Below are 12,944 nucleotides of genomic sequence, written 5' to 3' on the forward strand. Positions count from 1 at the left end.
TCATAAAACCATCACCTGTATTTCCTATTATTCTAAAGATATTAACAATTGAACATAGGTGGCATATACACGTGAAAAGGAAAACTGAGGAGCAAAGAACAAAAGAATTCAACTAAAATGCTCCATACCTCCAGAAGCCATCTGATACAGATGCAAGCTAACGCCATCGCAGTAAAAGTTAACCTCTAGAAAATGTAGTAACCTTTTTTTTTTTTTTTAAAAGAAAATGCAGTAATTGAAAGCCTGGGTTCTCAAAAATCATAATCAATGTCGGTGACGTTTGGTGATACTGCACGTTTAACAAGCTTCCCTTGCTCATCATAGCGGTCAAGGTTTTCACATGGCGAAGGAAAAATAGTCCCAATAACACGCCCCTGTACATAAGAGCACTGGAATATGTGTTTCTTTTTGTATGTTATCCCCACCGACATGTCCCGGAAGCTGATATCTTTCACTGGGACTTCCTCGCTACCTTGAATTCGGACTGGCACCCTGACACCCTGGCCATGAATCCCATTGAAGTTTATGTCCTCAAGGATTGGGAGGGCTTTGGGGTCAAAACCCTCATCAGGATGCTCATTGTAATCGGTCTTGATGACAATTCCCACCCGAACAGTGTCCAAAGTCAGGTTCCGGTAGGAGATGTGGCGGACGTACCCCCCTCTCCCAGGGGCGGTTTTGATCCGCACGCCACGCCTTGAGCTCCACACTAGGAGGTTCTCCACTGTGACATTTGAGACACCACCAGACATCTCGCTGCCGATAGATACTCCTGCACTGTATAGTTAAAACAAGGCTTCAGTGGCAGTTGATAAGCTATATGAGTCGAGAGACTAACAAGATTTTTTGCATTGTCTAAAAAGCTGGATGATAGCATCACTAAACTAATAAAAAATGTGTACTCATGCATTCATCGGTGCCCTTGATAGGGCGTGTATGAAGCGCTTTTTTCCCCATCACGTGCACCAAACGGCTGTCCTTACCCATTTTATTCACCCGTGCAAATGATGCAAGCAAAGCTCTTCTAAAAAGCATGGTCAGGATCGACAAATCAAAATACCTACATAAGGATGCCCACTTACATTTTTGGCGGTATATAATCCACAACTTCAATGCTGAGGCACTTTGATCTAAATTATATATGGGGCTGTGCCCAATGGGCCTGACACAATTCAGTAGATTTTTGATGCAATTTAAGGGTGTCTAGATTGTCAGATTGGGCCTGATTAACAACAAAGTCACAAATATCTCCGACTTTGTCAAAATAATGTCAAATTTTTTACATTATTTTGATATTTTCAAAATATCAATTGATTTAAAAAAAATATACCATGATATTTTCATTTTTCCCATTTATACAGCAAAAATATCGTGATAACTTTACAATGTTTTTTGGGGAGTGATAAATCAACTCCCCAAATTGATAAATCGACTCCCCATGTGTCTTTGTCTCTCCTCTAGGTTAGAGAGAGAAAGAGGAGAGAAATAGACACATGGGGAGTCGATTTATCCATTTGGGGAGTCGATTTATCACTGCCCTATTTTTTTTCCTTTTTTAAAAAAAAAATACTTTTAATATTTTTCCAGTTCTTTTCTCGATAGAGACCCAAGAATAACAAAGAAAAAATCTCCCAATATATACACTTCCCCGGAAAATTCCCTTGGCAAAACATATGAGACTACGATTAGCAACGACCACAAGGCTTACAGCTGGCCTACAGTAGTTCAGGCAGGTTCGGCTGACACGGAGCAATTAGGAATAGGTTGGTTTGGGCAGATCCTGGGCCATATATGATAGGGCTCTCATAGACTTAGGAATTTTCCATAATCACAATGCACAACTTAAATACAGACATGGTTATGTGCCATTAAAAAAATACAAACATGGTTACGTCAAACATGGGATCAGGAAAACCTAACTTGCTGATGTCCCTACAGTTTCTTTATAAAGCATAGGAATAAAATTAGTCAATAAAAGCATAATATATAGGAACTTTAGAAAGGAGCCATACAGATAAAAAGAACGGACATGAGCCAGTACCATGCTGTAGCACTTGATCTTTCCTGGTATGCCCTTGCAGCACACTATCCATAAATATACACAAGAAAAGATTAACTAATGTCTTCTTAGCATGCACTGACACGTATCCAACAAGCACGACATGACAATTTTTTGAGGTATGGAGTCCATGTTATTAATATTGTTATACATACATATTTTTAAAAGGTACGACTGTATGAGCACGACGCATTAAATTTGTTCATCAAAGCATAACATAAAAGAGTCCCCAAAAGTTATAAACATTAAATTAATATGCAAACCCATTATAAGTGAATGAAAATACAAGTTATCTTTTTCGGTGAACAGGAATCTGTAGGATGCACGTCAATGCAGTTATTTTTTTGGCAGGTCACACCAATGAAATAGTCAGAGATAAATTTCGAAGAACTCTCACCTCACCATAGACCGAACAATAAGATTCCGGATAAGAATGTTGGAAGATGGACGGCCATAAGCAATTCCATACTGATCCCAACCGCTCTTTATAGCAATGGCATCATCCCCCACGCTTATGTAACAGTCTTCTATTACCACATTCTCACAAGAATCTGCATCGACAATGATCAAATACTCTGAGCTCCTAAGGTTGAATATAAAATGAAAAGGAGAGAAACAAGAGCTTGAACAACAACACCAACGTTAGCCGTAATATATCATGAATTGGAAAAAAGGCAAAACAGATAGAAAATAGAAAGGTAAGAATGGCCAACAAATGCAAGCTTACCAGGATCTATTCCATCTGTGTTTGGAGCTTCAAACACAGGAGCCAAGATTGTAACGTTCGAGATTGTTACATTCTTGCAGTCAAAGGGATGGAGAGTCCAGAAAGGTGAGTTGCGAAGAGTTATGTTGGAGATCCGGATGTCAGTTGACCACATGATCTGTACAAGTGGCCCCCTAGTGTGATTGAGAAGTTTCTGGCGATATTTTTTCCACCATGTTTGACCTTGTCCATCAATGGTACCATTGTGTCCTGTGGGTGAGAAGACAATAAAATGGTAAGGTAGATGCAATGAGCAATTAACCAGAAAGTAGTTTAAACTCAATGGATGATGAGGATGAGAAAAAGAAAGAAAGACGAAATAGGAAAGGGGTCATAGCATTTGAGAATTATCAGCTTTCTCAGGCTTCTTGTTTCTTTCTGTCAACATTAAATTTTCAGTGGAATGAAATGCCAACTTAGCCAAGATCCTAGTGAGGTGCTTGCAACCATGGTTTGAAATTTTGGTTTCGACACATATTTCGGACCTAGCCGAAACCGAAATTTCAGTACAGAGGCGCAAAATGTTGTTTTTTTGGGCCGAAATTTCGGTAATTTCGGCTGAAATTTTGTAAAGCAATAAAAAATTAATATTTCTTTTGAAATTTTGCCGAAATTTCCGAAATTTGGTACGTTTCGGGCATTTCGGATTTCGGCCATTTCGGTGTCGGTCACCACCAAAATCCGAAATTTCGGATTTCGGTCGAAATTTAAAACCATGCTTGCAACTCAGTAAGTTGGAAAACATGTTTAGAAGCATCTAAAATAAAGCAAAATCTAATAAACAAAGATGAGATATTAATACATAAAAATTTGAGAACTAAGAGATACAGATAAAGGACAAACATTACCATCAGACACTTGGAATGACATGAAGCAAAGGAAAATACAAACAAGATTGAATTGCAGTTGGGCATTTGGCACATCCAAAACCATCTGGACTATAGAAAACATTTCATGGACTGAGAGATAATGTATGTTTCAGTGGCCATATTGAAATTTGAAGCACTTTACGATGTAAAAAAGGAAATAGGGAGCAGGTATGCACCCTTAAAATCTGGCTAGCCAACCATGTCAGTTTGCTCTTCTTCTTTTTTAACTAGACAAAGGAGAGAAGCAATTTCAATTTGCTCTATATGTACTAGTAAAATATGGCAAACTGACAAGGTTGCAAATGCATACATTTATGGGTGGAAATAAGCTTCCAAAGAAATTTTGGTTATAAAAATGAAACTATTAAGAAGGAAATGAATCTAACCTGTTATAACAACATCCTTGAGATTTTGACCATGGATCAGACTCCCATAACGAGGCCCGGGATGCTCCCTCCCATATCCATATGACGGCAATGGAGGCATCAGTGGCCAGTACTTCTCATCCTGTTAAACGACACATTATAAGAAGATATCTTGAGTACACAATTGCTAAAATTTTATCTAAAATATCTAAGCCATGAGCAGAATAAGAATTTTTTTTTTTTTAATGGTAAGATATCATTAAAAGAAGAAAAGAATATACAAAGCTGACCGAGGAGGACGACTAAAAGCAAAAAGAATAAAGAAAATAAGAATTTCAACACAACAATTTTCAAAATCTTGTTATGAAACAAAGCAAATGAAATCTTTTGGCATGTGCATCACTCCCTCCCATCTGCCTTCCGTTACAATCCTCAATCCAAAGTTACAGATTTAGATTTTTTCCGGGCACACTCAATTAGAATTAGTTTTATTCAAGTTCTTTGGTAATTAATGTTGGTCCGCCTTTTTATGCTTCAGCACCACCTGCCTTGTCCTTTTTTTCATCGACAAACATCAACATAGAACCCAACTGATCAGCAGCTTCAGCCTTCAGAGGTAAAGAAATTTGTCTCTGATTTTGCAGAAATTCTGGATTTCTGAGGATCATCCCCCAAAATTCAAGTCTCCAACACAATAAAGTTGACTTTTGGTTATACATGTTCTCAAAGGTCAAAGCTTGACTTTTGAAATTTAAATCGAAGGCGTAGATGCTGCCCAAAACTGTGGAAAAAACATGCAGAACTTTCAGCTGGCAACCAACACACAAGGTGGAGGAATTGGGAATGGTATTGGGTGGCCAATACTAGTGTCTGGTCGAAAGGAGCACAGGAAATGCTGGTCAGCAGATTATTCGCTACAAGTGTCTCAAGGAGAGACAAAGATCATCTGACTCCGAAAATCAGCTGCAAATCTTGTGGTTGATAAGGAAGAATATGGACCCGATGATGATGCTGGATAGCAAGATGATGATGTGGTCTATGGTAAGGGCTTGATTGAATTTGAGGAGGGTGAAAAATCTCACCAGGTGATCAAGATTCAACTGCTCTGATAATGAGGTATACTATTCTCACACCAAAGGTGTCCAAAAAAGAGTGGTTGTAGAATAGCATCTTCAGAACACAATATACAATGAGAGGGAGACTTTGCAATGTCATCATTGATGGTGGAATCTGTGAGAATCTAGTGTCACGTGAGATGGTGAAAAAGCTGAATTTGAAAACAGCCTCACAGGAAGCCATATTGGATTTCTTGGTTCAGGAAAGGTGGCAAAGTTAAGGAAACTAAATGATGCCTTGTTTTTGAAACATATCAGCTTTCATTTAGATGAAAACCTGAGGCACAAGAAAGGGAACAAGGTGTCCCAATACAGAAATTACGGATTGAAGCTTCTCAAAAACTCGCTAATGGTTGTCTGAATCGCAGACCCTGACTAAGAAAGAAAACCCAAGACGATTGAAGAACCTGCCAACACGACCAGGTGGCATTACACTGAATATCCTGAACTCTTTTTTCTACTTGTCTTGGACTGCCTTTTCAATGAAGAAATTTCAGTGTGCTCTAAGAAGACAACCATCTTAATGTGTTAATTCTAACCATTCTTTATCAATTGGAAAAAAGTTAAAAAAGAAATAAGAAATTTATGAGGTGAATTCAACAAGGACAAAACTTGAAAACTAGTTATAAAGGGTTGAGGACCCAACATGCATTGGCCAGTATGCCTGGGATCTACATTTTATGCTCAAGGTCCAAAAAATACACTGATATGTTATGTTTCCATCATATATTCCTGTTTACTCTTATTTATAATGATTTTTAATATGGTTTGTATCACTAATACCTATGGGCAATTTTGACGTGATCTATAATGTATCTGATGTGCTCACAAGCTTGTCAGACCTGTCTTGTATGCTTTTCCAGTTTGCCAGTTTTTTTATCCACTACTTGAACTAAAAGTGCAGAAGCAAGTTAAAATAAAGAAACGAACAATATAATTATTTAATATACTTAGACAACACACAAAAACAGGAAGTGGATTAAGGTCAAAGGATTTCAAATATCAAACATAAGCAAAAGATAAATATGAAAAGCTAAAAAAATTCATCCCATTTCAAAAAAACTAAAAATAACATAAAAACGAAAATGAAAAGAAAAAAAAATCAAAATCAAAATTGGGCACGCATGCGCGGACAATTTAGAACTAACTCAATATAGTTTAGAAGAAACATATGTTAAATAAATGCAATATACGAACATCTAAAATATAAAATTGAAAGAAGAAAAAAAACAAATAAATGCATGAATTCAAAATCTAGCCTATAAAACATGAAAATGCATCAAACGATGAATATATTCCACACAGCATACATTTTTTGATCAGTTTACCCACCATACATTAAAAGATAGAAAAGTAGGGAAAACAGTAAACTAAAAAAAAGGAAACGAAAATGAATGAAAAATAGAAATACGCACAAACAAGCACCAAATGTCATAATATCTTATCAAAAGCATGCATAATCAATTAATCATGCATGTTTTTTTTTATGTTCCTACAACTAATACATAACCAAAAAAAGGAAAATATTTTTTGAACAGCAAAAAATGGAAAATATTAATTACAGTTGTATCTCAAACAGAGAAAATCCCGAATGTTCACCTTCAACCCAATGAAATTCACACTTACATTTCTGTTTTCTTTTATGCATGATTCAAATAAATCTTCTTGGAACATGGTCACTAGAGAAACAGTGAAAATAAGAAGAAATGGTTAACAAAGTGAGAAAACGGGTTCAAGCTTCATTTTTAAGCAAGCCCGAGACTCTTTAAAAAATCACATGATCCCAACACTGATATGGCAGGGGATACTGATACACCTGTGATTTTTTTGCAGTTTCCAATGGAGGGGGTTGAAATCATATTAAGCACATTAAAATCTGATAAATGTCAGCAGATATTTTGTTGCATGCTAATTACACAATTGTAATGAAAAAAGTGTCATCTTTCCAAAAAAATAAAAAACAATTATAATGAAAACCACATATAATTACACAATTGTAATGATAACTGTCAGCAGAATGGAAGAAAATGATCCACGTAGAAGAACCCAACTAGAACCAGGATTAGAGCCGGGTAGATTCCTTTTACCTTCTTCATGAATTTTTTCTAAAGGATTCATTTAGCCGACCCCAACTAGTTTGGGACAAAGGCCTTGTTGAGTTGAGTTGAGTTGAGAATGAAAACCACATCATTAAAGAATGACAATGAACCAGAAAGATTGCATAATAACATCACGAAATCTGCCTCCAAAAACTATGCTAGGTCCTCATGAATGGAAAGGAATAGATAGGTATCCCATCTTGTGACAAACAAGATAATTTCATTTTAGCCACCTAACAACATTCAAGAGAATTAGGCCAAGCAATTGAATCCTATTCCATACAACAAGTCAACAACCTTAGCTTCTGTCGGATCGATCCCACCAACAGTCCCAAATGAAGGTGCCACCCACACACACATGTGCGCACGCACACAAAAAAAAGGGAAAGGAAAAACACTAGTACAACTGTACAACCACACGTGCACAAACTCCAGAAAAGTGTGTGCACGCACACCAAAAACGGAAACGAAAAACACCAATATAATGATGCGTCTGCATGAAGTCCAGAAAAGAACACAAAATGAGTTGATGCAAGCTCTTATGATTTAACAAAGCCCTCCTATTCAGCTATAAGCTTACCCATGAGGGAATAGCCTCAACAAGACTCCGTCCTGTCTTTTGATACTTGAGCTAATGAAAACCTGTTGAAATGATTGCAACAAAGCCATTTTGAAAAACTCCAAAATTACCCCATGCTAATGTAGAAATATTTAGGTAGGTTCTTGAGAAGTCACTAGAATTATGTGTTGCATGGATTCTTTGCCCCCTTATGCCGAATCCGTGTCGACATGTTTCAACATGCGAATCAAAAATAGATTCGTGTAGGGTAGGACACAGCCCGATTCTTCTCGTGGCCGTGTCCCGCACGAATCTCAATTTTTCAGGCAAATCTAACATATTGTTATCTATTTTAAAATGTGAATATTGTATATTTTCCCTTGAAACATGCTTTCTTCTTAAATTTTTTTTTTTTTAAATAAAAGAATAGCTCCTCCTCTTTTAATAAAAATCATAATGCTCCGGCCCCCTCCACCCTCGAACTTCCACCTTCTTCAACTCTCTTAATAAAACTCCAATGCCTTGACTCTACCCACAAATTTTCTATGAATATATATATATATGAGGAAAAGGATTGTACGCTTGAGTGCACCAAGCTTATGGTGCGCTCGAGTGCCCAATCACATGTGGGCCCACTTTGTTAGGATGATCCAAAGCATTCATTTGAAAGGCCCTTACATAGATGGGTGGTGTACCAAAAATCAGCTCCATAGGATCATCCTAACCCATCCATTTGTGGAGGTCAAAATGGACAGACACTGTTTGTCCACAAATCTGCCCATTTTTTCCCTCCACTTTTGGAGGGGTTAGGATGATTCAATGGAGCTGATTTTTGGTACACACCCTATCTATGATAGGGCCTTGCAAATGAATGGTTTGGATCACCACAAAAAATGTGGGACCCATGTGATTGGGGCACTCGAGCGCACCATAAGCTTGGTGCGCTCGAGCGAACAAATCCTTTTCCTCTCTCTCTCTCTCTCTCTCTCTCTATATATATATATATATATATATATATATATATATGAGGAAAAGGATTGTACGCTTGAGTGTACCAAGCTTATGGTACGCTCGAGTGCCCAATCACATGGTCCCACATTTTTTGTGGTGATCCAAAGCATTCATTTGCAAGGCCCTATCATAGATAGGGTGTGTACCAAAACTCAGCTCCATTGAATCATCCTAATCCCTCCAAAAGTGGAGGGCAAAAATGCGCAGATTTGTGGAGACACAGTGTCTGTCCATTTTGACCTCCACAAATGGATGGGTTAGGATGATACTATGGAGCTGATTTTTGGTACACACCCCATCTATGTAAGGGCCTTTCAAATGAATGCTTTGGATCATCCTAACAAAGAGGGCCCACATGTGATTGGGCACTCGAGCATACCATAAGCTTGGTACGCTCGAGTGTACAATCCTTTTCCTCTCTCTCTCTCTCTCTCTCTCTCTCTCTCTCTCTCTATATATATATATATATATATATATATATATATATATATATATATATATATATATAAATTACCGAATCTACAAATCCAACTTTTAGGGTTTGCCGAATCCGACACCTCGAATCCGTGTCGGATCCGAAATGCGAATTTGAATACATGCAACACAACTAGAATTACATATTGCATTACATCTCTCTTTCAAAAATCCATAATAAACACTAAAATCATCTCTGAAATTTCGAAATAGGTCCTTCATGATCTCTAGCATTATAAACCATCCAAATACCGCAGTTTACTATACCTGACGAGGATAAAGTGAAAAAAATTAAAGCTGTTATTATTATTATTTTTAATGGCAATTTAAAACGGTTATTAGATGTTATGAAGTAGTGACATGACAAAGGACGGAGTTCTATAAATCAAAGTTGATGGGCATTCACATAGAAGATTCAGAAAAGCTAAGGCCAGTTAGACTCCTTGGGTGCTCCGTTGAATCGTTGCCACCCTCATATTTGGGACTGCCCTTGGGAGTGGGGAGGCCTAAGAAGAAAGCTTAGGATTAAATAGTAGAAAGAGTGGAACGTAGATTACCCACATGGAAGCAGAATTTAGTATCGTTGGGGGGTAGAGTAACACTGATAAAAGTTGTGCTTGATAATATTCCGATCTACCATTTATCCTAGTTCAGGTGTCCCATTTGATTGTTAAGCACATAGAGAAGATCGTGAAAAATTTTCTTCCTTTCTTTCTTTTCTTTTCTTTTCTTGTTTTTTTTTTTTTTTTTTTTGGTGTGTGGGTGCATGGGTGGGGCTGACATTTACAAACTGCTCAAATCTGGTTTATTGGGGATTCACGACCAAAGGAATGTTAATAAGGCCTTATTAGGAAAGTGGTTATGGTGCTCTGGACTAAGATAATTGAAGGAAATTCATTTTAAAAAAATGGTAATTGAAGGAAAATGTGTGGCCCTTCCAGGTAATTGGTACTCTCAGGATCAATATAGAAGCAACCACTTTACGTTATGGAGAGACATTATGAAGCAAACAAGTCTGTTTCAGGAAGGCATCTGATATAGAGTGTACAAAGGTGACAGAGTGCGGTTCAGGCATGATAAGTGGTGCATGGAAGCGTCGCTAAAAGAAATTTACCCAGAGATCTTCGTTGTCAATAATAGTAGAGATCCTTACATCCAAGATTGCTTTAGGAGAGCGGACGGTCACCTTGTCTGGAATTTGGACTTCAGACGCAATTTCTTTGATAGGGAATTGGATAGAGTCTCATCTCACATATACCCTGCATGTAGTGGCAGTGGAAGAGACAGAACAACAATTTGGACATTTGCATCTTTGGGAGAGTTCTCTGTTAATTCTTTCTACATCCACATCTCTTCAAAAAACTCTGAGCTCGCACATTGCGAAAGTTTGGAGCATTCCAACACCTCTTAGCATATGCGCATTTGGTTGGGCTGCAGTTCATAATAGAATATTGACAGCGGACCATTTACAAAGGCATAGGATGATGATTATTGACCATTGTGCTCTATGCGTACAGGCAAGAGAATCGATAGACCACTTGTTGTTACATTGCAGGTTCGCTAAAGAGATATGAAGTAGAGTACTAGATAGATTCGGCGTGACATGAGTCTTTCCTCAGCACCTTTCCAATCACCTAGAGTTAATTCTCCCTGCTTTGGCCTAAAAATGGGAGAATTCTTTGGAGGGTTCCAGTGCTAGTGACATTATGGGGAATTTGGAAGGAAAGAAATGCCCAGTTATACAAGAGCGCATCCAAAATCCCATTCTCAGTGAATACGAAGATTGTTTCTTTCATAGTTTCGAGGGTCAGATGCATTCCGTACTTCAATGTTTACTCCATCTCATACATACGACGATGCTGGAAGGAGTTATGTGAAACCCCAGTTCAAATCACTCTCTTCTTTCTTCTTTTAGATTCAACCCCCTCGGTTGGGCTCTTCAGCTTAATTAATTAGTAAAAGCTTTACCATTTTCAAAAGAAGAAAAAAAAAAAATGGAGCAAAAACAGAACCCAATTACGAGAACTGACAAGTATTTGATTTGAAAAAGTAAACATGAACTACTACTCCTTCAGACTTTGGCCCTTTCATCTTAACAGGCCAAATCTTGATATATGTCCATTGGCTAAAAAACATAGAAGAAAAGCAGTAAATGTAAGAAACGTACAAAACATCAAGGCAAAAAAAGTAAAGAAACTGACCTGAATTCCAAGTATAACAGCATCTTCAGCAAGAAAAAGAGTCATATGACTAGTGAGATTAAACGGCGCAGTAAGCCAAAATCCAGCCTGCACATTCAGCTGACCACCACCCTTCTTCCTCAATTTTGCAATCGCAGCAACCGCCCTCTCGAACGCCTCGGTATTCAGCGTAACTCCATCACCGACGCCTCCAAAATCCGTAAGATTAAATGCCACTGGACGGATTCTTGGGACGGGCCTAGGCGGACACCGGCGGAAGATCCGAAGCCCGTCCACAATGTTCTTCTGCCAAATGAAAACAGACGCAAACCCTACGATCCAAAGAACAGTAAGCAGTGTTTTGTGTGAGGAAAGGTATGTTGGAATCCACCGTTTTAGATCGGGACGGTTGTGGTGGAATCGGCCGAAAGATAGGGTTTCGGCCATGATTGATCAGAGATGGAAAGTGCGAAAAGGAACGAATTTAAACTGGAAATTGAAACGGATCGGGAGAGAATCTGGTCTTTCAACATGGATTGGAGATTTCTAATGAAATTGAGACATTTCGTGGTTCATGATGGTAGGGTTTTGGCCATGGTTGGGAAGTTTAAGGTAGAGGGTCTTTGTCAAAGGATTAGGGTTTTCTTGGATGAGTCAAGGGTTCTGGTGAAGGAGTAGATTGAAAGGGAAGAAAGATGATAAGGTTAGGTGTCTTTAGAACTGAAACATCAAAGCATCAAGAGGGTGTTTGAAAAGAAGACGATGAGTATTACTAAAATGCCCTTAATATTGACTGAATTTACTAAAACGAAGACTTCCGAAGTGGGCCTCTGTTTGGTCTCCCCTTGCCCTTAGTTAGCTACTTAGCTTCCCCATAAAATACTGACCTGAATAAGATTACAAAAGAGAGAAAACAATGGACTCGAGGTAAAAGTCCACGATCTGACGGCCAGGATCATCGCTCGGAACAAAGTGGGTACCACCTTATAGTGTGTTTGAAGCACTCATCTCGTGTGGGCCATCTAACATACAAAATCCCATTAATCAAATATCTTAGCTATATACTCAATGACCTACAAATAGGTGAACCAATTTCTTTGGCTGTGATTTGTTATTAGGTACATCACATATACGCCAAAAGCACTTGTCCCTTAAACCTGTTTTATACCAGGACAGGTTCCACCTAATCAGTTACTTAAGCAAAGCTAGTACTACTAATGAGTGATTATAATTTAAGTTAGGTTTTACTTACTAATTACCAATTGGATATGAGAATGAGTCATTGCCTACCCAGTAAAGGGTGTGGCCCATATCATCAATTGCTTAAAGAATCAGAGCAAATGGACAGCAGGAAAGTGATGGTCTTCCAAGTAAGAGGGGGTGGCCAACATCATCAATTTCTAAAAGAATCAGAGCATGTGGGCCCACATGTCATCTTTATCCCATC

At 38.2% G+C, this 12,944-nt stretch overlaps 1 protein-coding gene across 1 annotated transcript; it reads right to left on the minus strand.

Moving 5' to 3' along the window:
- LOC143863936 (putative polygalacturonase) lies at window positions 1-12,229 on the minus strand. The gene is made up of 5 exons (XM_077374736.1): window positions 11,519-12,229; window positions 4,081-4,201; window positions 2,787-3,035; window positions 2,457-2,610; window positions 1-777 (listed from the first exon to the last, which is right to left on the minus strand). The coding sequence occupies exons 1-5, from the start codon at window positions 11,942-11,944 to the stop codon at window positions 252-254; spliced, it is 1,476 nt and encodes a 491-aa protein (XP_077230851.1). The 5' UTR covers window positions 11,945-12,229; the 3' UTR covers window positions 1-251.
- Window positions 12,230-12,944: the final 715 nt, after the last annotated feature.

Source organism: Tasmannia lanceolata, unplaced genomic scaffold (assembly GCF_043159265.1).
Source record: "Tasmannia lanceolata isolate RefF3 unplaced genomic scaffold, GAP_Taslan_0.1 ptg000044l, whole genome shotgun sequence".
NCBI classification, from domain to species: Eukaryota; Viridiplantae; Streptophyta; class Magnoliopsida; order Canellales; family Winteraceae; genus Tasmannia; species Tasmannia lanceolata.

Excerpts from the sequence above, each read along its gene's own strand:
- LOC143863936 (XM_077374736.1), bottom strand. The coding sequence starts at position 11,944 with ATGGCCGAAACCCTATCTTTCGGCCGATTCCACCACAACCGTCCCGAT. Across the intron at positions 2,611-2,786 it reads CACAGATGGAATAGATCCTG|ATTCTTGTGAGAATGTGGTA; the intron begins GTAAGCTTGCAT and ends TTGTCGATGCAG. Across the intron at positions 778-2,456 it reads ATTGTTCGGTCTATGGTGAG|TGCAGGAGTATCTATCGGCA; the intron begins GTGAGAGTTCTT and ends TTAACTATACAG.